Consider the following 25841-nt stretch of genomic DNA (forward strand, 5'->3'; position numbering starts at 1 on the left):
TATCTCATAATATAATACACTCTTGGCGTCGCGTCGTACGCATTAATTTTCAGTAAGTCCTGCAATACACTTCGCTATCTGTAATAGACACCACCTCTCCAAGAAATCTACCACCATGAATTCCACACATAAATTCACAGAATTACTCAAGTAAGGATTATAAACATGCAAACTCCCTTTTCCGATCAAACCGGAAGTAAATATCCGTTTTAATTCACAGCAGTTACGAGAATCACATAAAAGGGTGACATAACAATTTTTTCATCGATATCCGAGTTGCTGTTGAGCAGTTTCAGTGATATACACATGCGTAACAACCATGGTACTAATGGCGTAACTCGGAATATGCTTTGGTGGGGATGGGATGCCCCCCCCCCTCAGGCATCGAGGGATCCGGGAATAAATATTATTGAAAAATGACATGTCTGGAAATAAATTTTACATAATTTAGGCACTAAAGATTTAACTTTAAGCAGATGCTGTTATTACATGTCAAACTAGAGAATAGTATTAATATTGTTTTCTATAGGGCTTTAGGGCTTTATCTATCCCCTCATGCCCCCATAGTTACACCACTACATGGTACCATAAGCATAATGCTTCTTTACAGGGAAAAAATATAAAATGGCGTAAAAATATGCTTAACCCATCGTCCCAAACGTTTCAACTCACTTTCCATGCGCAATTCTGCTTGGAAATGGAAGAAAGGAAACTAAGAAGCACCACGCGCTTCCAGGAATTGCAGAGACGCGTTATCATACACCCTTCTCACTCAAGCTAATTTTCAGTTAAATTTTTTACGTAATATCAACAAATATCGTTTTTAATACGTTGCATCAGAAGACCTACGGCTAGAGATACGCTGAATATGATACCTATTCACAAATTAAGGCATCGTGGCACATGTAGAATAAAGTGGGACTGCCAACGACTAACGAAGGATAAGTATTTACTGGGAACAGTTTGCTTTTAAAATATGCTTTTAACAGCGAAATAAAATTATTACATACTTACATACATCATTAGGTATGAAACTAAATTATTCAACGAGATTCATAGTCACCGTTATAAACTGAACTTTTATTATTCAGAATTAAATTCATAGCGATCCAAAGGTGCCAATATAGATTGAAATTTCCTGAGTCGGAATGAACACAGTTGATTTGACAAAATAAATTCGGTAGATGTTCATTCTTCTTCTTCATCGTCATATGTGAGGTATTTTGATAGAATCGTCTTTCAAATTCAAGAAAGCTTTTCCACCACATTTTAAAAAATAATGTCCGCACCTATATATGTCGCACTATAACTTTTTATTAGCGATTGCAATCATATATACCTCCATGTAACCATACAAAGACTTCAGTATCCATTTCTCAATCGAACGGATGGAGGTCAAAAATCCCTCAACCACAAGTCCTTTTTTAGGACTCGCAGAACATGTGTTCACCGATATGAATCATAAATTGAAACGTTAGACGGTTGGACAGTTGATCTCCTTTTCTTAGCACCTACGTGACTGCATGTCAGCGCGAGCGTAAGGATAAAATGCTCGATGCCACTGGAAATGAAAGTGGAATGAACAAGTGCTCGCAAAAAATAGGTTACCGCTGGTGAGGCTGGCTTGACTTTTAACCGGCACCGTTTTGGTAAGACGACCGCGTTTTCCGTAATACTATATTCTTGGCCTCAACGAGAAACCACAGCAGATCTCACCCATGTAATCGTCATTCTTGTCTCACGACGACAAGCAATTGACCGTATCAATTGCATGTTCGACGAAACCCAAATAGTTTTCAATGTTATTCGCTGTCCTATAAAAAAATACATGCATTAACTAGCTCCTGCACAAATCATTTTCGCATGATATTGTCATTGAGATTAAATAGACACGTACTTTCCGTTTCCAATTAATCCGTTGTCTGCTTCTCGCGGCGAAAAATCGATGACCTTAAACCTTTCGCTGATAAGTTGATGGCGTCACGCGCTCCTGTCGAGCCGTTTCCCGCTTCTCAGCTACCCCTACCCTCATAGTATTGGCCTCGCATAGTTCGTTAATGTTCACACTCCTATTTTTTTCTGTAATACTATGTTCTTGGCCTCAACGAGAAACCTTTCACGATCAACGAAACCCAAAGAGTTTACAATGTAATTCGTTGTCCTAGAAAAAGTACATAAGTACATACACCAGCCCTCACGCAAATTCTTTTCGCTGTCGATTGACATAGATATTGAAATATTAAGAGACACGAATTTTACCGCTTTCCAAAAAATCGTCATCTGCCCAATCGTCATCGTCATCTGCGTCAATCGACCACTTTAACCCTTTCGCTAGTAAGTTGATGACGTTACGCGCTCCTGCCGTGCCGTTTCTCGCTTCTCAGCTACTCCTACGCTCACATCACTATCCTCGCATGATGCGCTGATGTTTACAATGCTATCTGTGATTACTTCCCTCAATGAGCTCTTCTCCCAGTGTGAGTGAATGAACTGGAACTCCAATGACGTAATCAACTAATGAAATATGCGAGGCGACTCACGCGTTTCTTTTTATTTCAAACACATAAGAGAATGGGTAAATAAAGAGATTTTTTGAGTCGCAATTTACCTTTTCCTTCCATCTACTGAATTCTTTCTACGAATTTGTTACCACCCGACTTCATGGTCGACTTGCAACAATTTATGTAATAATAATAATAATAATTTCGACATCGGATCCGATTGGTACCAAATTCGTTTGATACTCCAAAAAGCAAAACAGACATCTCAATTGAACAAACTCGAAAAAAATGTTAGCATGAACGTAATTAAGTCGTGATGACATAAGATTTGCGACGAACACTCCCGATAGGTTATCAGTGCCAAAGTACACGAGCTCCATTAACATGACCTACCAATCCTATAAAAAATTAACCATTACATTCGTTATCATATTTTAGGAATTTATTAAACACCTACATAGGAATATGACATTCCCATAGAACATCAATGGGATATGCTCTGTCTCTATCGGTCTTCAATGGTCTCCTGCCAAGTCGTTAAAAGCTTAAAATGAACAATATTGAATACCTCTTGCAATAAATACACGTCAAATTTGGAAAATTCACTTGAATTTTAAATTTTCTAAAATTTTATAGCCTTTTTTATTCGTTTATGTGTCTTATTTACTTCTGAAACAGAGTAATTCCCCATTGTAAATTCCTTAAACGGAAATTCATCGGAGAATTTTAGAAAGAGATTCAAATTAAAAATGAAAAAAAAACACCATACTTGAGTTGAAAACAGCACCATATCACTGAAGGGGCATATCCAGTAATATATAAAGCAACTGACTGTCTTTAGTATCATGATGGATAAAAATTGACGATAACCAAAGAGTAATCAGTTGTAAAAAAATTTTTACCACTGATTACTTATACTGTGCAATTCCACGACGCCCAGGAAACGCTATTATGGAGAAAATTAACGGTTTAAATAGCAAATTAGCGTAGCAGAGGAGATCGATTAAGTAAAGACGCAAATGAAGGATGATGACTCCGGAAGGCTGCAGATGTCTGCGATTTTGACAGAAAGGAAAACAACACAATACGACAAAGCATTCTCGAATTAACCAGTTACTAAAGGTACACAAAGGAACCGACACATAAAGGAAGAGGATGTTACGAAATTACTAAAGGTTATCAGGAGATGAAAGGAGTGAGAAACGAATGGAGATAGGATAATGAAGCGGGGATTTTAAATTATTGAAGCTAAAGGACGTTTGAAGTAATGCAACAAGAATTTTCTATATGTTTTCATCTTTTACAGAAATTGGGAAAACTCAATTTTATTTTTGAATACAATGGTGGCGCTGGTGGAAAAATGAGAATATTCAAGGGAAAGATATTCAAAATACAGATACACTGTAAGCAGAGGACTTACGAATGGAGACTACCATATGCTACCACACAACACCAGTGGCGGATACAGAAAAAACTCAAGGGGGGGGCGCAACATATCTTGAATTGTCTTTAATTTTATCGTAATAAAAGATGATCAAGTCACAGGCAGAGTATATGAAAATTTTATTTAAAGTGATTATAAACACGTAAAAGACAATGCCATCTTATGATATAAAAAAGTTACAATTGTGATTTTGCAATGTTCGGCAACACATGCGGACCCGCAAGGGGGGGGCGCGCGCCCCCTGCGCCCCCCATCTGTATCCGCCACTGCACAACGCAATGGTATAAACACAATGAACGAGCACATTAACACAACGACAACTTTTACTACAGGGAAAATCATCGTCAAAACGAAAATAAAAGGAAGATAGTCTGCTACTTTTCTGCACACAGATATTAAAAAAAGATGAGGATTTGCGCAATTACCTATAACATTTTCATGAACTCTACACGCGCTCTAATGCACTCTATTTGAACTCTAATAATGAGAATTTCACAAAACTGTCACTTTTGATCCTTAGCCCGCATGTACAGAACCAAGTCCTTAGCATTAATCTGTAATAAGATTCACACCAAGATCTTATCCAAGGTTTACGCTCATTAGGTAATCACGCAACGAATACTGAAATTTTTACTCACAAAAGACAATCATCTTTCATTGACAAATATACGAAACACAAATTGTGGATTTAAAAACATTAGAAGGAAAAAGGCATCAGTCAACATGAAATACAAACGACACCTAACGATAAGTCGCGAATAGCGGCAACTTAAGGGAAACAAGCATGACGGGGTGAAACGTCAATTCTAGTAAATATTTTAGGCGCAAAACCGATTAGCTTTTCCCAAGTAGTGCATAAAAATGACATAAGAAAACATAAAAATTACCTTCGATTTAAAACACATGACGACTAATACCATAGTTCATAGTTAATCACGTAATTTTTACCCAAAATATCATCTGACATCATCATACTTATTTTTTTTAATCCATTCTGGCTTTCCTTGGCAACGTAACTCTCATGCACCATGGTTTCAAAAATGTAAACAGAGATTGCCTCGCCAAAAATTTGAATATGTACTACTGACTAAATTTTCGAATATTTAAGAAATAGCGCCATGGTGTAACTTTTACACGCGCTGTTTTGAAAAAAGTGAATAATGCTATCGAAATTGAAAGGCGCGGATTTCAGATCTTCATTATTTCATCTAAAAGTAAGTAGACCACAGATGATTTATGAATGGTTTTCTGTCACTTTTTTCTCCTTTCGGTCAAGTGGAAGTGATGTTTAATTTGATTAAAGCATTCGATTCTAGAATTAAAAGCATAGAAAGTAGGGTAATGAAAAATGAACAATTTGGAACAGAGACAGTATTATTGAGACTTGCAACCTCACTTATGTTTTACAAGTGATCGAATGAGACAATTCCCATGAGCTACCATCATTACAAGGCTAATTTGTTCGCTTACCAGTCATTTACTGGCGTGTTTCTCATTGTTCCTTGAATGTCTTCATTTTTAGAGATGAAGAAGCACATATGTCTTTTATTGGTCTTTTTAATTGGAGTTGGAGCATCAGAAAATGTTGAAACCGAAACAAATACAAGTATGTAGTAGTGGTTTAGAAATTGTTAACCTTACATCCCATTCATCATATTCCTTTTTCAACAATACAACTACTATTTCCAAAACAAAGAGATTGTTCCGCCAGTAAATAAGCAAACACATTAAATTTTCACCAATACCATTTATGCATTCATGCATTACAATTAAATTTATGAATTCAAAGCTTGAAGATTTATTAAATTAATAAAATGTAGTTGTAAGCAAAACAAATAATCTGCTGCTGCTGCCACCCAAAAATGAAGACATGCACATGATTTAAAGAAATAAAACATTAACAAATTTAATACTTTTCTTATTCAGCCTATGATCCATGCTGTGCTTTCCCGTGCAAAAATGGAGGAATTTGCTCCCAAAAAACATTGCACAGCTATGAATGTGACTGCACTGACCTAGGATATACTGGCGCAGATTGCCGGATACGTAAGCATCTTGGAATTAAATTAACATGAACCATAAGCATTTAATAATAGAAGATATATTATGAAAAATAATTCTGACATGAACTTTTTCTATTTGCAAAAATTTGTCTGATACAGGTGAACCTCCCACATATTTGCATACTTGCTCTCACAAATAATTAATCAAATTTTGTATACTTGGTATGATGCCTATTTACTCTTTCAGATTAAATTATCTTTTTCTGTGAAATAGAGATACAGTGGTAAAAGCATGCATGTATGCCTAAGTATAGGTATGCCTCCCTAATACATGATGTGCTGCCACACACTATATAGGTCCAATCAGGACAATCTATCGCACATTTACCTAAACTGAGATGAGGTACTTCCATCCTGATATAGTAGATTCAATGGCCAAAAGAGACAACAACGATGATCTAATAGGCAGAAGACAGAGAATAGTGCACCACAAATAAATGGCCTCTTCTTCAGAATCACCAATACACTGGTGTATAGCGGGTGGCATAACATATAGGGGCCAAGGAGTGCTATAGCAATTAACACGTTAAGGATGGGTTACGGTTTACTCGTACTTCACGGCTTTTCATCCCTTATGGCTAGATCACGAGTTAATTCACATTTTCTACATTCTTCCTCCATATGCCACCTGTGATCAGGCCTGGAACTAGGTTAAGGCAGAGGGGGCAAATGCCCTAGGTGGCTGCTTTCAGGGGATGGCAAAATTTGAAAAGTTTATTAAACAGTTATTTAATTTTAATAATTAAATTATTTAACAATAATTTATACTTATAAATTACTAAACAATAATATTAATGAAACTTCTCAATAGCAAACATACGGCAAGTAATTTCAACAACCGTATCTCAAAAAAACAGCTTATGGATGCATTATGTTTAAATGATAGGGAGAGTGGAATGAGGGGCACATCATTGGAGGGAGGTGGCCGCCTGGATTTTGCCCCCCTCGACCAAACTCCTAGATCCAGCCTTGCCTGTAATCATACATTGTAGCTACTTTCACTAAGCACTGATTACATTAGTAGACTCGATTAAATTGAAACTATATGGCTAGTGTTTTCGTTAGTTATTGAGTTATTAAATCAATTATAGTTAACTGCAAAAAACCAAGCTTGCTGGGAAATATGCCCATCCACAGGGGTAAGTTCTAAAAAAAAATATGGCCTTCAATAGGTCAACATGATCAGTGGCACAAAATGGTTGATCTTCTACGACTAAAAACTACAGAGGCTACGAAAGTTGCCTCTGCAATTTGAATGCCATATTTTTTATTGGCATGCTAAACTGGGGTTTAAAAGGTAGCTGGATAAAGGCTCAAAAAAAGTTAATTTTTTTCCTTCACAAATTATTTCAAAATATCTTTTCAATTAATTTCTTTTGTTATGTTGATTTGACTCATTTAAAATATTTTTCTCACATGGCTGACCTAGAGAGACTTATTCTTACTGCGGAGATCTGCACCATATAGAACTTCACCATTAACACTATCCATCAAAAAGCTGCATTATCATCAATAGGGCAGTTTCCTTCATCAAAGGAAACGAAAGGCATTGATTGCAATTCGTTACCCACCATTAGTGTATTCATAATATACAAATTATTTGGTTTTAGAAATCCCAGTTTAGACGGATGGCAACGGTCAATTTTGACCTCATTTGAAAAAGGCTAGATTGGCACCCATGCGATGCCAATCCACGTGACGTCACAGGGACCTAGTTTCTACACGAGAGGATAGGAGTTTTACATTGTCTGAGATTACCAATGCACGCATGAGGCACAGAGCTCAGGGAAACATCTCCTATCAAAATTGACTAAGGTCGGAAAGTTTCCTTTGTTTGATAGGGTAATAATAACCCTTATTTCAGCCAAGTGCTACCTGCTAGCTGGGTACTTTGCTACCTGCTAGCACCCTGCATCGTAGCGGCACTCATAGCCTCGCACCAAGGTGGCCTCACACAACGGCAGCCTGAACCATAATGATGTCACACACCTTTTCCCAGCATTCATACTTAGCCATAGCGTTTTCACGTGCTTAAAAATTTTCACTTTTCATTTAATCACGAGAAATAGAAGTCATCATTTAAAAATCTAAAAACATGAAATACCTACTCCAGGAGTTCTTTTATCTTTATCTTTTGATTTAGGCAATAAAATAATAATAGGAAACCAACATATTTACAGGTCTAAAAGGGACATTCAAACAAATGTTAATGTCTTTGTTTATCTTTCAGCATACTTTTCAACAAAATGGGATGAGTTTTGGTCTCTGACACCAGAATATAAAGACAACTTTCTTTGTGGAGAGGGGTTTCTGTGGGGAATCATAAATCATATTAAATCCCTTCACAGAAATAGCTTAAGAAAGTTTTATTCAGGTAAAAATATGTAATTAAAGTTTAATATATCATATTATACAGACTATTATTGAAATTTTACAATGCATATGAATACACTGAATTAATTAGGAAAATTTATTCTGCATTAAGCAAAGGATAACTCAATAAAATTTAAATGTCGCAATTAGTAATATCAACTTAATGAAAAAATAAATAGATAATTTCACTGAAGGATATATTCTAATGGTAATCAAAATGGTCACCATTTAAGTCCTAGTAATACCAAAAGAAATTTTAATGATGTTATTTTTCAAATTATTTTCTTTCTTGGAGAGGGAAAAAATACATCAATTGCATTCTTTCAGAATGTAAATTTTTCACAAAATATGGCTGAGTGAAATAGCTAGTATCTTCATATTTTAAAAATAATCTTCATCAAACCAGCTTAACATTGCAATTGCAATAAAAATTTTCAGCTGGATCAGACACTATTGACAACCCACTGCGGTATAATGTCAAGTACGACTATCCAACATTTGAATCACACTTCGAAAGCTCTACAATTGGGCGAGCACTACCTCAAGTCCCAGTCAACTGCCCTACACCAATGGGAGTACTAGGTAAGTCACTCTATGCACCATTTATATTTTTAAAAGCTCTCTCACTAAGGGGAAAATCTCGAAAATGCTTAGATTTTTATTGCTACCAGAGTACATTGAGTAGGATCCAATAAAAATATTGTTATGCCAATATTCAAAAGAGTTTGTTGAATTTGGTGGCTTTAATATTGTGATATACAACAGTTAAAGTATTCATTAAATTTGATAATTTTTTTTACTACCTCCCAATCAACACACAAATTGGGTCGTTCACTCAGACTTGAAAATGTGATTCATTAAGATGGATGATGGATGAAATGACTCGCCATTTCCCATTCTCATTTAGCCATTTTCTCATGACTCGAAAATCAAAAATGCTAAATTTGCCACCCATTTTTCATGAGTTAGTGATGTCATTAAAGTTCATTCAAAGAGACTCAATCTTTAACAGAGAGAATCGCTCATTTGAGTATTTATGACATTGAAGCATGTAAGATGTATGCACGAGGCCAAGAAGTAGCAGAGAGGCATCTTTATTAACAGTAATTGTAGGATTATATAATAGTTTCATTATTTGGTACCTATTTCATAACAAATTTCACTTAAAACTGATATTTGTTTATATGTTTCATTAACTTATAGCACTTAGTATCCATTTCATACACCGAATCCAAATTTTTAAGAAGTGTAAATGTGCCTCAGGTGCTGGGTAATCTAGGGCAAGTTCACACACTTTACCTGGGATGACAATGATATTAATCAGAAACTACTGACAGAAGATGAAAAAATAAACCAAAATACAGAAAAGGCATTGATCTGCATAGAAGTAGTTTATTTTCTTCAGTAATTGGGAAAAATTATAAATCCAAAATCAGAATCAGTATTAATAAGCCCTGGCCTCTAATACAATTCAACAGTACCATTTTCTTCTAGCATGCTATGTGAAATATCAACCCAAATGAAACGTGTATCAACATCTAAGGACCTAGGCATTATCACTGATGATATATTAAATTTTTCTCCACACATACAATCCATCAAGTCTAAAGCTATGTCCCTCTTCGGACTACTGTTCCGTTTCACTGAAATTAAAGACCCCCAAGCACTTCGAACTTTTTTTTCATCTATCATTCTTCCAATTCTTACCTACTCTTGTCCCATCTGGTCTATCTCTTCACAAACCAACCTCTCATCCCTGGACTGTGTCAGCAATTTCTTTGCCAATATAGTAAAAAATAGAATACCGCATTTACGCAACATGTCCACTCATGCTATTCTCTCCTCCCTCTTCATCCCTAATCTCACTACCCATAGACTCACAGCTGATTTAAAACTTATTTATAAGATTCTCAATTCCACCATCGACTGCCCAGCATTGCTCTCTTTTATCAATTTTAAAGTTCCACCCCGCCCTACCCGTTCTCATCCCCTAATCCACATGCCCATTCCGAGACTTTCACTCACTAAACGTTCGTTTTTCTACCGCATTACTTCTGTGCTGAACTCACTCCCTCCACACATCGACCCCTTTGCACTTCCATTGAAATCCTTCATAAGCCTTTCCCTATCCTATCTGTCACCGAAGTAGTCTGTCACTGCAGTTTCTTGTTGCCCTTTTGTTTTTGTAAATGTAATTATTGTTTTCTACATGTTATATTGCGTCTTCGTCCTCTAATTTATGTATTGTTACCTGGCCACTATAAAATGGCATATGCTGTATGTGGTTATATTTCTTTAAAATAAAATAAAAAATAAAATCATACAAATCTCATGACATTTGAGGGATAGGGCTTACTTGAAAATTACAGTTCAAGCCAACAATTAATTATTCACCACTTCAATGGTTACATGGTCTTTCATAATGTTTCCTTTGAGCAAAAATCCAAAGAGGGAAAATCATAAGCTCTAACATGGACACAAACTATGATCACCTCACATAATATCGAGTGCCTTATCCAAGCCCAGCTGGCACAAGCCATCAAATTTCTTGTTGGCAGCTGGATACCATCCAGATGCAAAGAGTAAGTGTACATCCTTTCTCATGGATGCCATCCATATACCCAACCACTGCTGAGAGGATGCAGAAGAGAGATACCACCGCACGTAGAGAGATGCCAGTAGGATGCACTAATGTGCTGCCACCTAATGGCCAAAATCTGAACTTAGTCGAAATAATATTTCTGTATTGCTTGTTTGGATTTCTTTATCTCAGGATTGCATTAAACAACTCAGGATAAATCAAAGTACGTTTTATTTCATGAGAGTAACTTTAATGACTCAGCAAAAAACAAGAGACAGGCGAACACTGGACTACATATGAGTAATACAAGCCTACACAAGACAAAATATGAGAACTTCAGGACAACATTGCTATCTATCGGAGTCCAAAACAAAGGCAGGGTTCAAATCCAGGAGAGTAGAGGTAAATGAGTGAGCAAGGGTCGATACCGGGAGATCAGTCAAAATTGCTGCAATGGTCAGAATTAAAAAAGGTAATGATAAAATGCAGCTAACGCAACGCTCAATCCACGAGGCTCCAACAAGTCAAGAAAGGGGAAGATGGCTACAAGACAGCATGTCCATACCTACTACTGTAGTCAGTGGCAGTTCCGTATGTTCGTGAAAATCTTGAATACAGTGAATAATAATAATAATTCTTAATATTTTATAATAACTAATGGAAGAGGATTTTCAGATTTCATTATGTTTATTACTCAGGCGTGAGAGATCCGACTTGATACATTTCTTCATTTCCAATTACGTAATTCAATATATTCTATCTTCTTATTCATATACCAATATGCCATACACAACTATATACTGGATGTAGTTTCATCTTCTAAGTATTAAAATACAACATGAAAAAGATGGCATAGGCACACCTAGCAAAGGATGTCAAAGGGATATTTGGTACCTAACGCATCCCGTCACACATTGCATTCTCATTGCATCCACTTCACATATAGATGCAGTATGGGCTGTGCTGGCTGGGAAGTAGACAACCAGGATATCCTCTTCCCACTGAATGGGCCTGAATTCATACCAAATAGCTGCTTTAAAAAGAAAGATATTTTTGCTGCCTTAAAAATTTAACCTTAGATGGGCATGCAATATTCCCCAACATGAGTTATAGTGTTGTCACGGTATAGATTCTTCAAATATAACATAGATTTTCACATACTTTCCGAGGGTAGCATAGGTACCTGAAACACTCCAGTGTTTTTTTTTAATACAGCCTCCTCTTTAACACTGGCTATGGGCACGTCCTTATATGACCAGTTAAGCTTGTCACAATGCTCAGATTCAACCATTCCACCAGACGTAAAACAGTTCTCACACATTTGACCACATAAATGGTATTTGGTGGCTGTAGGCAGTAGCAGATCTAGAGAGGGACAAGAGTCCCCCCTAGGTAACCAATTTACACAAGATAAAATGGTAATTTTGTTTGGGCCTCCTCTACTGCTGGGAGGCTACCCCTAGCCCTCCCACCTTGACCCTATCCTGGATCTGGCACTGGGTGTAGGTGACTTTAGATATTGATGGTGCTAATAAGTAGGCCAGGGTTATATTTCATTACATGTCAACTGGAAGTGAATCTTGACCAAATTCTGAATTAAAAGCCTATTCTGAGGAATATTTCCTAATTAAAACTTGATAACTGTGAATATGTACAAAATGCATTTACCAAAAAACCTAATGAAATCAAAAGACTAAGAAAGAAAACCTTCCAAACCCACTGAGACGTGACCACCATGAGTTGCTATACTGCAGATTCTTTTATGCATAGAGAATTGGAATAGTAATACTCATACTCAAGGCAATCAAAAAAATAAAGGCAGAGTAAATTATTAAGGTGACTTCCTTCACTGTTCATAATAATAAAAGCATTATGCATCATTCATATTCCAGTCCTAGTCATCATCATAAACGACAAACATCATTTGAGAATAATGTCCTTAAAAACAATATTTTTGGATCTTTGGCACTTGTAGCAACACTTTTTAAATAAAATATTCCCAAAATTGAAAACTAAAAACATTAAGTATCATTAAAACTCGCAAAACATCTGTGCAAACAACCATTTTTTTAAATGATTATTAATTGTATCCACAGGTCCTAAACTGCTCCCAGATGAAAATGAAGTTTTTGAAAAAATATTTAGGAGAAAAAGATTCAAGACTGATCCTTCTGGTTCAAATATGTTCTTTGTCCTATTCACCGAGCACCTCGGTCATATGCTTCTCAAGACGGAAGAACCTGCTGATTACAGTTATTCTAAGTTACCAGGAGGGGTAAGTGCCTTCTTATTAAAAAATGCAATAAAAATATGAGTTACCAATGAAAGTAATTCCTGCCAAGCATGCCACATTCATTGTCTTATAGCAGGTAAACCTCAAAACAAATGAAACATTATCCATTATCGATATCATGACCCCTTTTCCTATTTTTTTTCGTAACGGAGTATTTTTATAATCTTCACTTCATTATGCAATGATTATTACAGATAATAGAGATGATATAAGATTTTGTAGACTCCTATGTGCTTCCTCCCCATAAAAATTCCTCATCATGAAGGAACATGATTGCAACAAAACATACAATATATATTTGTAGGCTCCACAAAGTTTGAGTACACTTGTACAACTTGAAATAAGTTAAAAATTAGGCATTTAGCTAGCAAAATTAATTTTTTTGCCTTGAATCAATTACAGGGAAAATTTAGATTCTTTATGTTACCTATGCCTTCTCATAAAGGGATTCTTTGATTTTTTAAATATAAAATGACATTTTACTGTGTATGCTTTCATCTTAAACCATATCAGGCTGTGATTTTAATCAAAATGAAGGAAAGTATAAAAGAAAAATAGAAATAATTTCAGTAATTTTCAGTTTCCTCAATTTCATACCTTACTATATGTAGTGAAATAAAGCATTTAAGGTCCTGAAAACAATATTAAACAATTCTCACATAGAGCAGCAAAAAGAATTTGCAAAAGAAGAAAAATTATTATTATTAGAGTATTCTACCGATTAAGGTAGGTTTCCATGGAGTACTAAAGAAGTGATCTAGGAGCCTTCCTTTCCTTCCATTACCGCCTTCTTCAATTCACTATAAGACCTACTCCCCTTCAATCTATCCAAAAATCCCACTCTTTTCCTTCCCCTCCCTCGTTTCCCTAACATTCTACCCTCTAACACCTTCTTCAACATCCCCTCCCCGCCGAGTACTCCCTTCATCCATACCTTCTGTCTCCTCCGTATCTCATCCAAAAGCTGCCTCTCCTCACCCACCATATCCAGCACTTCGTCGTTCCTTATCCTCTCCATCCATTTCACCCTCTCCATTCTTCTCCATACCCACATCTCGAATGCCTCCAATCTTCTCTCGTCTTCTTTCCTCAGTGTCCATGTTTCGGCACCATAGAGAGCTACACTCCAAATCAAACTCTTCACTAACCTTTTCTTTAAACTCTTACATAGTGATCCTCTAAGAAGCTCCTTCCTGTTCATGAAAGCCTCCTTTGCTAGTGCAATTCGCTTCCTGATGTCTTTGCTACTGTGTCCGTTTTCCTCTAATGTGCTGCCCAAATAGTTAAACTGCTCTACCTGTTCAAGTTTTTCCCCACCTACTTTGATCTTGAGTCTCACATTCCTCGCTCGCGATACTTTACAAAACAGCATTACCTTAGTCTTCTTGTGATTAATCCTCATCCCATACTCCTCGCACCGCTCGTATAACGCATCCACTAGAGCCTGTAATCCCCTCGCTGACTGGCTAATCAGCGCCTGATCATCCGCGAACCTTACCGATTTCAACATCATTCCTCCCACTTTCACTCCAGCTTCCAACTCGTCCCACGCTTCTCTTACCATCTCCTCAGCGAATACGTTAAAAAGCAGCGGCGATAGAGGACAGCCTTGCCTTACACCTCGCCCAATGCTTGCCCACCCAGATTCCTCGCCCGCTACCCTCACTTGCGCAGTCTGGGCCATATAAAGATTACGAATCAGTCGTCTATCCCTCCAATCTATACCTATTCTCTTGAGAATATCCATCAGCTTAACCCAGTTCACCCTATCAAATGCTTTCTCAAAGTCCACGAAACAGGCATATACGTCTTGGTCATATTCTAGGTTCCTCTCGACGATTACTGCTATTGCATCATGAGTTGATTTCCCTTTTCTGAAACCAAATTGATCTTCTCCCAAATACTCGTTTGCCCTTGTCTCCATTCGTCTGTTCAATATCCTCAGTACCACCTTCGCCGCATGCGATTTTAGGCTGATAGTTCTATAATCTCCGCATTCCACAGCTTTCTTCTTTTTCGGAAGCGGAATTAGAACCGTCTTCACAAAATCTCCCGGCCAACACCCCTCTTCGTAGATGCTGCGAACTAGTTCGAAAAACCTTTTCTTACTATCCTTCCCTAGATTCTTCAGAAGCTCACACGGGATATTGTCAACTCCTACTGCTTTCCTAGCCTTCATATCACGAAGTGCTCTCTCTATTTCCAAATCTAATATCCCCGGCCCAAGATTGTCCTCCTCCACTGCACTTTCATCCTCTAAACTCAATCTCTCTGGCCTGTTTCTTCCGTCATACAGATCCTCCACGTATTCCTTCCATCTACTCGCTCGGTTAGCACTCTCCCATCTTTAGCCTTAATTTTAAACATGGCTTGTCCTCTTTTGCCGCACGATAGCGACTTTAACTTTGGCGTACAGCGCGCCTACTTCTCCAACCTTCTGGAACTTTTCCATTTCCTCACACTGTAATTTCCACCAAGCCTCCCTTGCCCTCTTAGTTTCACGACGTAATCGATTATTTAGCTCTCTATACATTCTTTTTCCCTCCTCTGTGTCCACGCTCTTCCACTTCCTTCTCTCCTCCATCTCTTTTACCATCGCCTCCGTAACCCAAGGCTTCTTTATCCTTCTGCTGTCAACGTAGTCAATTGACTTCTCCGCCGCATTAGCTATTCCAGTTTTAATATTATCCCATCTTTCCTCAACAGACTTCGTACCTTCAATCTCCCATACACTGATGTCCACTAGTTCCCGATATTCTCTCCTCATACTCCCCTTCAGTGCTTCTACATTCCATTTCCTCACCCTCCTGCCTTTCATGAGCCTTTTGAATCTTACATTGCATTTCATAAGTCTAAATTGTGGTCTGAATCCGCATCTGCTGCTGGGAAGCTGCGCGAGTTTTTCACACTATTCCTAAACCTCTGTCTTACCATAATGTAGTCTATTTGATATCTGCCTACATCCCCTGGACTTTTCTACGTGTACCTTCGCCCTTTATGATGTTTGAACCACGTGTTTGTGATGAATAACTTGTTTCTCTTGCAAAATTCTGCTACTTTCTCGCCCCTGTCGTTTCGAATTCCTAATCCAAATTCTCCTATTTCGTTTCCATCCCTCCCTTCCCCGACTGAAGCGTTACCCATCTTCCCGTTTAATACTAATGCTACCCCTCGCTGGCTTTCTTCCCCTCCACTATATATAACCCTATACCCATCACTCCAATAGTCCCCCCCATCCCTCCACCTCACCTCGCATAATCCTAAGATATCTATCCTCCCTTTATCCATTTCCCTTTTGATATTTTCTAACTTTCCCGCCCTCATCATAGTCCTCACATTCCACGTCCCCACATTTATAGCCGACTTCTTCTTCTCCATCTTCTTGGTCTTCTTTTCTTCTTTCTTCATTGCTGCTGCCGCTGATGGTGATGATGATAAGTCTCTGCAAGGATTTCGCATGTTGGCGACCCCGAGGACCTTGCCGACCTCGCTGTCGTGCCCGACACCCGCCCTTTGCGGACGGATCCCGGGCGATGAGATTCCGAGGCTCATTTGGTTGTACTCCATGTGTTCAGGGAAGAGATAGTTGGTAGGGTTTCCCACTTCCATTCCAACAGTGTTTTTTACGTGACACCATCACGTGGACTACCTTTCGTCTGGCTCCTACCCTTCGACCTATCTGGCATGGGTGGCCCTACCGGGAATAATTTAGAATTAATCCCGCCAGTGCAGCTCTAGGGGTCATAGGAACGCGCAAGCCTTTCCACCGCGACAAGGTTGTAGCCCAAGAGAAAGGAGAAGAAAAATAAGTAGGAAAAATAATGAGTGGCCAAAATAGCCTTTGAAAACACTATTTTAAAAAAGTATGAATGTGCTTTTAGTGTAAAAGGATTGCATTGAATCATTAGGTAATGATGCTGAGCCTGTAGATTTTCAGTCCCAGATTTTTTATGAATGAAGAAGTTGCAACTGATATAGCATTGAATGAACACAAAAGCTTTCAGCAATTAGAGAGAAGTATAAAAGGAATAGCAGACCAGAGCTTCGAAACTTAGATTTGATATAATGGTAAGCCTTCCTTCAACTTTTGGCTACACACAGATAATTGATGCTTAAAAAAGATAGTAATAACTCAGGTGCTTTTGATATTGGTTTTCTTAACATGTTTCAAATAATAATTTTTACTGAAAAATTGGCAGGCATTGATGATATATAAATTTAAACATAAATTGAGGGTAAATGCTGAGAGATATTAACCTTTTCCCTCCTATACACATATATATGCGTGTGGAAAATTTCCTGGCCCGGGAGACGACAGCTGAATATTTACGTGTGAGATTTTCCTGGCCAGGAGAATGAAAGCCGAATATATACGTTTTCTAGCTCTCCCCCTTCCAGGACGGTCGCGGGTTTACGTCGTCTTTGTCTCGGGACCCAACCCTGCGGGGTTTAGGATTTACCCTCGGAATCCGGGAGCAGGTACCCAGACCCCTCGTCTTTTATAACCCCTCTTAGCGGTAAGGGACAGCGGTCGTACAATTGTTTATCTAGTCAGTTTTTGAAATAAATATTTGTTCATTTCTCATAAAAAATAACTAAGAATTGAATTATTTGTCTTTTGAGCAGCGTTTACAATTTTTAAACAAAATTCTATGATAAATATTAACTTATATCTCGAGTTATGTATAAACATCAACATGGAAATTTTTGCTGCATTAAATGTGTTAATATTGACCTTAGAACTTCCTTTAAAATTTGATAATGCTCAGAAAAAAATGAGGAATTCAATTCAAAGTCTGTAATTTACATGCAAGCAACAATTATCCATTTGCTAAATACATATAAGCAAAACATAAGTTGACCGCGAACCAATGCCGCAGGTATGGTCGTAAACCCAGAGAGGAGGGAGCACAACTACTCTCGGAGTCCGAGATAATGCGGAGTCCCTGCGTGGAGGGGTCGAAAAAGGTTCAGCGAGACCTTAACAAATGTCCTCCAAAAATGCTCCATACCACGAGAAAGAAGAGTCTCTTGGGGCTCAGTACAGCAGTCATGCTAAGACAAAAACTCTGCCATCTCGAAAGGGTTAAAATAAAATTAAGCAACAAAATGGCAGTGCAACATTTTATGAATAAATGACATATTGTGGTCTGCACTGTAGATGTCATTGGTTGAACGGCATAAATTGCACGTCACACATTAAGGGTCAATGACTACAGTAAAATCTTGATACAAGTAGCTAGAGGAGCCAAATATAAGATCTGTGTAAAATCAAAGCTTGTGAAACCTAAACCTGGTGAAGAGATGACCACATGCAAAGTGCAGAGGACAGACTTAGTTATCACAATATAAAATCAAAGTTTTACCCAAGTGTTTAGTATGCAATACATAACAGGCCTTGAATTGAGTACTGCCCTTTAACTCAAAAATTCTACTACACAACTACAGCTTCCTCCATAAGTTTACGGGTACAATCCCACATCAAATAAATGAGAGATGCAAAAATATCAACTGAATCTCAAAGCAATATGAACCATCATGGCCACTGAGATGAAAAATTAACTATAAATATTCTCTCTTTCTCATTGATTAGCATTAAAATCATGACACTAAATAAAATGTCATCTTATAGTTTGACAGTGACCATATTTATGGAATAAACGAAGCAATAAGGATGGAACTACGAACCATGAAGGGAGGTAAGCTAAAAACATCAACCATAAATGGACAGACTTTCCCACCACTTTTACCGGAAGATGTGTCAGAGGAGAACGGAGGACTTGAGGGTGAAGAACCGCCACCAGGTGAGGAACCTCCACCACCGCCTCCTCCAGAAGAGGAAGGAGAACTAGTGGAAGAAGGAGAAGAATCAGAGGAGGAGGAGGAGCAGGAACCATGCCAAAATATTCTCAAAGTCGAGGAGGAGAAGGTTGGAACAGAAGAAGTTGAAGTAAGACTATTTTTATGATTGAAGAAGCACAATAGATTGTAAAATTGCAACAGGTTCACTTCAAACTACCATGAATATTCTTGTGCACTGATTTTTTAAAGAAAATTTTTAAAATACGATGTGATTTTTTTTTAAATTGAGTACGACATATAAAATCCACTAAATAACAAGCATTTTTAGCAGCAATAATTACTTCCGTATCTGTTCCTACTCATTAACCTGAAAATCCTTACAGGTACCGTACAGCATTGCAGTGCAGAGTCGAGTCCAATCTACTACAATTTCACTAAAATTTATATCCCTGCATTTTTAAATTTTCTTACCAATAAGATACTTTGTACTCTCATTTTTAGAGGGCAAAAAGGAAATCTAACAGGGGCACGCACATACTACCCAGTCATGCATTCAAATTGAAATACATACAACCATCATGAATAAGATAGCTTGCCTCTCTATAGTCTTTTGATTTCCTATGAATTATCCACCCAATGCACGTATGCACATAGAATCAATCAAAAATTTTACTACAATGCAACTTCAACCATATTTTATACAATTGCATACCATTATGTTCATCGTCATCATTAGTCAACAATCCTAAGATTGGTTTGACGCAGCTCTCTGTCAAATGGTCAAACAGTCCATTTCTCTCTCCTATTTGCTAGCCTTTCATAGTGACGTATTTCTTCTCTTTTAGGTCCTATATAACCTGTCTTATGTAAATCATTCAAGACTGTCCCTTTTCCTTCTTCCCTTCCACCTGTAATTCTACGATTGTTTCCATCAGGCCATCATGCCTCATAATGTGACCATTATGTCACAAAACTACATTACAAAGATTTCGTCCAGGGACATACACCGTCAGATGATAAATGGATTTCTTAATCACTTAGGTGCTAGGATGTACAGCAGATGTTGCCATGGAATATCCTGAAGAAACAGATGGATTGAAATTTGCAATGGGAAATCCCAAAATAGGCAAAAATCCATTCTTGATCCTGATTTCCACAATATGGATACGAGAGCACAACCGGGTCGCTGAGATGCTGGCAGAGGAGCACCCTGACTGGGATGATGAAAGGCTATACCAAGTGTCCCGCCTTGTCGTAACAGGTAAGATATTTCAATGATGAAACTTAATTGAATTAAAGTGGATCAATATACATATTTCCAAAACAGCACATTGCACACACTCAAATCCCCATCTGCAATAGTGCACTCAACTCCATCTGAACGAGATTCATCAGCACCAGATGAATCTCGCACTGGCATAAGCGGATGAATGGAAGCTTGATTGGCCCCTTGGAAATTATTCGGTACTCTCATTAAAATTATTTGCTAGAATTTATAAGATTTAATTATGATTTTTGCCCCTGGAATGGAATAATCAAAAAATAAAAAAGCATACATCCATTATGGATAATTTTTTTACTCAGGTAAGAAGTTATATTGCATTAATTTTGAAAGTGCACTACTGAACCACTTAATGACCTTAAAACAAAGAGGAAAAAATTAACTCAATTTTGCCTACCACACTGAATTTTGAGGAGATTAACAATATAAAATAAACAGCATGGAGATGAGCTTCTTATGGTTGCTTTGAGTCAACAGTTTGCAAAAATAGTCTTCAAGTCACTTGTCATTGGAATGAGGGGCCAAGGCTCAAACATGACCATAAAAGATTTTGTGAATATGAAAAAAATATTTTCCTTTCTTGCCTCACATGTATTAAGAATTTAAACATATAAATGATCACATAAGTTAATTTAACACAAGATCACCAAAATCTTTTGATCAGCAAAATAGTAAATATGGTTGATTAACCTTCACCTGTCAATTACTTGATGCAGCCCTAATTTCCATGCACAATTCTAAATTTTGTTTAAATTAGTTAAACAGCCATGGACTACTATGTAGAAAACATTATTCTAAATTGAATGCTCCTTGTCCTAATGGAACATGCCTGGATTTCCTCAATGACCCAGAAGATTTTTAACACAAATCCCACTTCTTATTTCAGGAGAATTAATTCATATCACCTTAACGGACTACCTGCAACAGCTGACACAATACAACCTTGATATTGTTTGGGAACCAGAAGCTTTCAACCATGATATAATCTACCAACCAGACAGAATTAATGTTGAGATGCACCAGCTAAAACATTGGCACGCTATGTACCCAGATTGTATGAAAGTAGGTAATACTACGTATAACGTCACAGAAATATACTTCAACAATAAATTACTGACCAGAGTAGGATTTGATGCAGTGGTAGATACACTCATGAGGACTCCAGCAGGAAAGGTAAATATGTAGCCTAAAGTACCTTTGCATATTAAGTAAAAATGAGCCATAGAGTAGTGAAATCTTTGGATACCTCGAATAATTAAGCATCTGAATATTCAACAATTGAGCAGGAATTATAACTTTGCCTCAAACTTTCTGCAAGTAATGGCAAGAATGATTATTTCCAACTTTAATTGCAAAATTACATAAGCTTAAACATTTGAGGCTAGTTTACAAACAGTAACTTTCAATGGCAAGAATCTTAATGGGAGTCGAATGAGCCGTGACAGCTCAGTGGTTTTTCACCGATTATTTATAATGATGAGGACACAAGTCAAAGCCAGGACGGAAATATGTCATTAAATATGCACAAACTGATAGCATACCACTTTTAAATCCATAAAAGGAAGGTGAATGTAAATCAGAGTCCTGAGCATGAAAAGAACAACATAAATACAGGGTTTTTCCCAAAATCAATGGGTCACAATTTTTCTGATCTAACTAAGTACATATGTATATGTTAAAGAACAACCTGACCAGTTGGGGTAGGTGGTATCTAAGCTTACCAGCAGAGTCATCACCATATTTATTTTTGTTTCCCCCCTTTAAAACCGAGTCAACTTTCTGGGGTAGGAGCAGTGTTAAACATTTGGACAAATTAGGTATACATAATTGAACACAGACCACCAAATAAGTGTCAGGCTAATGTCTGACTTACTGAAAATGGAATTATCAAATGTTTATCAGACTTGCTCACGCATAAGTTGTGCAAAACTTGTGCCGTATGTTTTGAGTGATAAGGAAAGGCACCGCAGTATCACAGTTTCTGAGGAATTGAAGAAATGGTGTGCAGATAAGCCTGAATTCTTGGATGACGTCACTATAGGGGATGTATCCTTCTTCTACGACTATGACCCTGAATTGAAGACACAGAGCTCCGTGTGGCACACATCATCGCTGTGATCCAGGAGACTTAAAAGAGCAAATCAAAGGGAGGATTCTCAGCTTTTTTTTATGCCAAAGGGATTGTGCATCTTGAGCACATGCCTCCAGTAGAGACCATAAACGCTCAATTTTACAAATCAATGCTCATGTGAGATTGACTCACAGAGAGACCAGTGCCTAGTTGGAGATTAGGAAACTCCACCATGATAATGGTCCATAGTTGTCACCGGCTAACTGGCCAGCTCACTAAAACGTTTCTATGGCTACTATAAAGTTGGTACTTGTCACTGCTGGACTTTTTTTGTTTCCCCACCTCAAAAGGGAGTTGAGAGGTGTGCATTCTGACAACATCAAGCCAACCTCAACTATGCTTCTCAAGAGCATCCCTACCAAACAGTTCCAGGGTGCTTTCTGGGTGTGGAAGACCCTGTGGCAGGTGTGCATAGATGCTGATATTGTTTTGAAGAATTTAGGTGGCTGTACAAACAAGAACAATAAATTTTCCCAAAAACTGTGAACCATTACTATAGGGACAAATGCTGTAAATATGCATATGTCGCTCTTTGAAAAATTTCTCATTTTAACGTGATAGCTATAATCCAGATATATTTTGTCTAGTAATGTGATCTCATCATTTAAAAGATTTAAAATAAGATTTTATTGTCAATTAAATATCATGTTTAATTATAAAACGATCACCAAATTCCTGATTAACATACAAAGGAACTTCCTTTTCACACTCACCATAAGTAAGCTAAGTATAAATATACAATTACAGGTGGCATCCAAAAACTATGCAGACCATACTAGAGATGTAATCATTGAAACTATTCGGGAAGGAAGAAAATACAGATTACAATCTCTAAATAATTACAGAAAACATCTTGGTCTTCGACCTTATAAAAGCATGCTTGACCTTTGTGGGGAGCAAAAGCTTGCAAAAGACATGGAGCAATTTTATGGAGATATAAATGCTGTGGAATTTTTCCCAGGTATGTACAGGAAGTACCAGATAATGATTTGAAACAGCTATATGCAAAAAATTCAGCCCCAAGACATACTCTAGAAGTAGAATTTTTAAGGATTTACAATTTTTACCCCATGGGAAAAAATAGAAATGAAGATGTATGCCTACGATATCACATCTAGGGGGTTATTCTGTATTTCCATTAGATAATGTCACATTCATAGAGCTGTTGGATCTTGAAATGAACCGTTTCCAGGGAAATGAGAACTTTCAGTGAGCCATTACTCATGCACCACAGGCAGTTACTTATTGAACATCTGAACAATGCCCACACCTTGGCTACACTGTGACGTCAGTTGAATTTGAGCCCAAATTCAGAAATGCATAATAACCTTTGGGGACTCTCATACAAGCTGTCTTAGGTAGAACATATGTTGAAGTATTTTTTATTCCAGTGAATCAGGAAACATTATGAATATTTACCCTCTTACTGCCACCAAAATCTGGTGGTACTAGCAAAAAGTGCCAACCTAAATTTAAAAGTTTTGTAGCACTTCATGAAAAAAAATATGAAGTTGCAATTTTAGCTATCAATGTAATTTTTTTTAATTTTACTAAAAAGGAATTATTTGTTGATTATAAATATTCTAATACACTGGATAAAGGATAAATGTAATTATTACAATAATATTAGTTTGATATATCGGCTCGTGGCACTTTTTGCCCGTGGAGCAAACGCCAATATATGGGCCCACGGCACTATGAGGGTTATGGGAAAAAAAATTATAAGTAAGTTTTCAATAAATGATTAATCTTTATTGTCCGACTATTTTTACTCTATCACAGGAATAGCAGCAGAAAAAACCAGATGTTCTGTGCTGAGCCCAACTCAAATGGCTTTGGGAGGGCCATATTTCATAAAGGCCTTGCTTTCAAATCCTATAAATGCACGTGGTTGGTGGAAGCCATCAACTTTAGGTGGTCCAGTTGGATTCCAAGTTGTTAAAGGGGCTACTATCAAGGAATTGGTTTGTCAGACTCGCATGGAGGTCTGTAAAGGTGAGGAGCTTATTTCTTTCCATGTCCCAACCCAAAAAGAATTGGAAGCAGAGATAGCAAGGAAGAAGGCACGGCTGTGGTGTCTGGATGAAGAAGACATCGTCACTCAGGACTTTAACGCAATGTAGAACAAAATTCAGGGCAACAAAACAGAGCTGAACTTTTGAGCTGTGATGAAAATGAAATAAAAGTATGTCTAAACTCAACTCGTATTTTGTGAACTTTATGTGAAAATTATAATTGAAAAACCGTGTGTTTCAACCAGTGGTGTCATCTTCTATAAATCCCGTATTACTTTTTATAACAAATAAAGGATTTCACAAGATCCATTAAAAATGAACTGCTTTCAACAAATAGATACTGCCTCCTAGTGATCTAGGAGTTATTTTGTAAGTAACACAGAAATATTTCCTCGTAAATATATACTCTCCTTGGAATTTACCCTCCGTAGAAAATCTAAGACTCTGGGCTTATTCAAAATTCCTTTATTTGATACATGTAATGCCAAGCAGAATTCTCAAGAAATTAGCTGACTGCAGTAAGCCATTAATCGCCACTGAAAGCTCTCTGCCACATCACCCCCACTGCCTTGAACCCTCAGGGAAGCAACACCTCTCCCATTTTCCCCTCCTTTCATGACTCACAGAGAAGAAACTTCCCCTTCTCGACATAACCCCACTTGAGCAAGTCTCTCCATTGAGTTTCAGCCAGTGTCGTGCGCAGACCTCACCGCAAACTACAGCGGAACCTCGTTAAAGCGAGTACGGGCTATAGCGAGACCCCCGCTATTACGAGAGATAGCCGATGCACCGTCAATTGATCCTATAATAAGCATGTTAAAAATTTCGTTTTTGCTAGGCCCTTTTGGTGTTGGCTCTCGCCATAGCGAGGGTTTCACCGCCGGAAAAAACTTACACCAAGACTCCTTAATCTATGTGATTGCTAGCGATCTGTAAGAAATGAAGTTAATGGAGTGCTCAGTCTCAAATTTATGTGGTAAACTGTCGTTCGATAAATAAGTAGTTAATTTTGGTGAAAATATTGTGACATTAGCATTCGCGAACGCTTGATCTTCTTTTGTTCCTTGGGCGGCAGAAAGCAGTCGTCAGCATACCCGCACGTCCATAAGTTGCATGAATAGAAAGCATTTCATGGTACACACCATGGCCAAAAAAACACCAAACACGTCTAAGCGAGAAAATTAAAATAAAGGAGTAATATGAGGTATTTTGGCTATTATTTGCACCACCTCCGGTAAAGCGACAATTCGCTATAGCGAGTGTTTATTCATGCACCGTGGGGTGTCGTTTTATCGAGGTTCCACTGTAGTTGAGTTTTACCATTTGGCAAGTGTAAGGTTCATCATTTTCGAATTT

At 37.6% G+C, this 25841-nt stretch overlaps 1 protein-coding gene across 1 annotated transcript; it reads left to right on the plus strand.

The window, feature by feature from the left end:
* Positions 1–4966: 4966 nt before the first annotated feature.
* Positions 4967–24801, plus strand: LOC124165710 (prostaglandin G/H synthase 2-like). The gene is made up of 11 exons (XM_046543196.1): positions 4967–5159; positions 5468–5551; positions 5872–5991; positions 8239–8382; positions 8820–8963; positions 13059–13237; positions 18888–19205; positions 20099–20318; positions 21226–21512; positions 23218–23431; positions 24253–24801. Exons 2-11 carry the CDS (start codon positions 5470–5472, stop codon positions 24591–24593), a joined length of 2049 nt encoding a protein of 682 aa, XP_046399152.1. The 5' UTR covers positions 4967–5159; positions 5468–5469; the 3' UTR covers positions 24594–24801.
* The last annotated feature ends 1040 nt before the right edge of the window (positions 24802–25841 follow it).

This window comes from Ischnura elegans, chromosome 9 (assembly GCF_921293095.1).
Source record: "Ischnura elegans chromosome 9, ioIscEleg1.1, whole genome shotgun sequence".
Taxonomy (NCBI): domain Eukaryota; kingdom Metazoa; phylum Arthropoda; class Insecta; order Odonata; family Coenagrionidae; genus Ischnura; species Ischnura elegans.

Bases quoted from the DNA above. Each gene is read 5' to 3' on its own strand.
- LOC124165710 (XM_046543196.1), top strand. From the start codon at position 5,470: ATGAAGAAGCACATATGTCTTTTATTGGTCTTTTTAATTGGAGTTGGA. The intron at 8,964-13,058 runs GTAAGTCACTCT...TTGTATCCACAG, and splicing joins TACACCAATGGGAGTACTAG to GTCCTAAACTGCTCCCAGAT. The intron at 13,238-18,887 runs GTAAGTGCCTTC...GTCATCTTATAG, and splicing joins ATTCTAAGTTACCAGGAGGG to TTTGACAGTGACCATATTTA.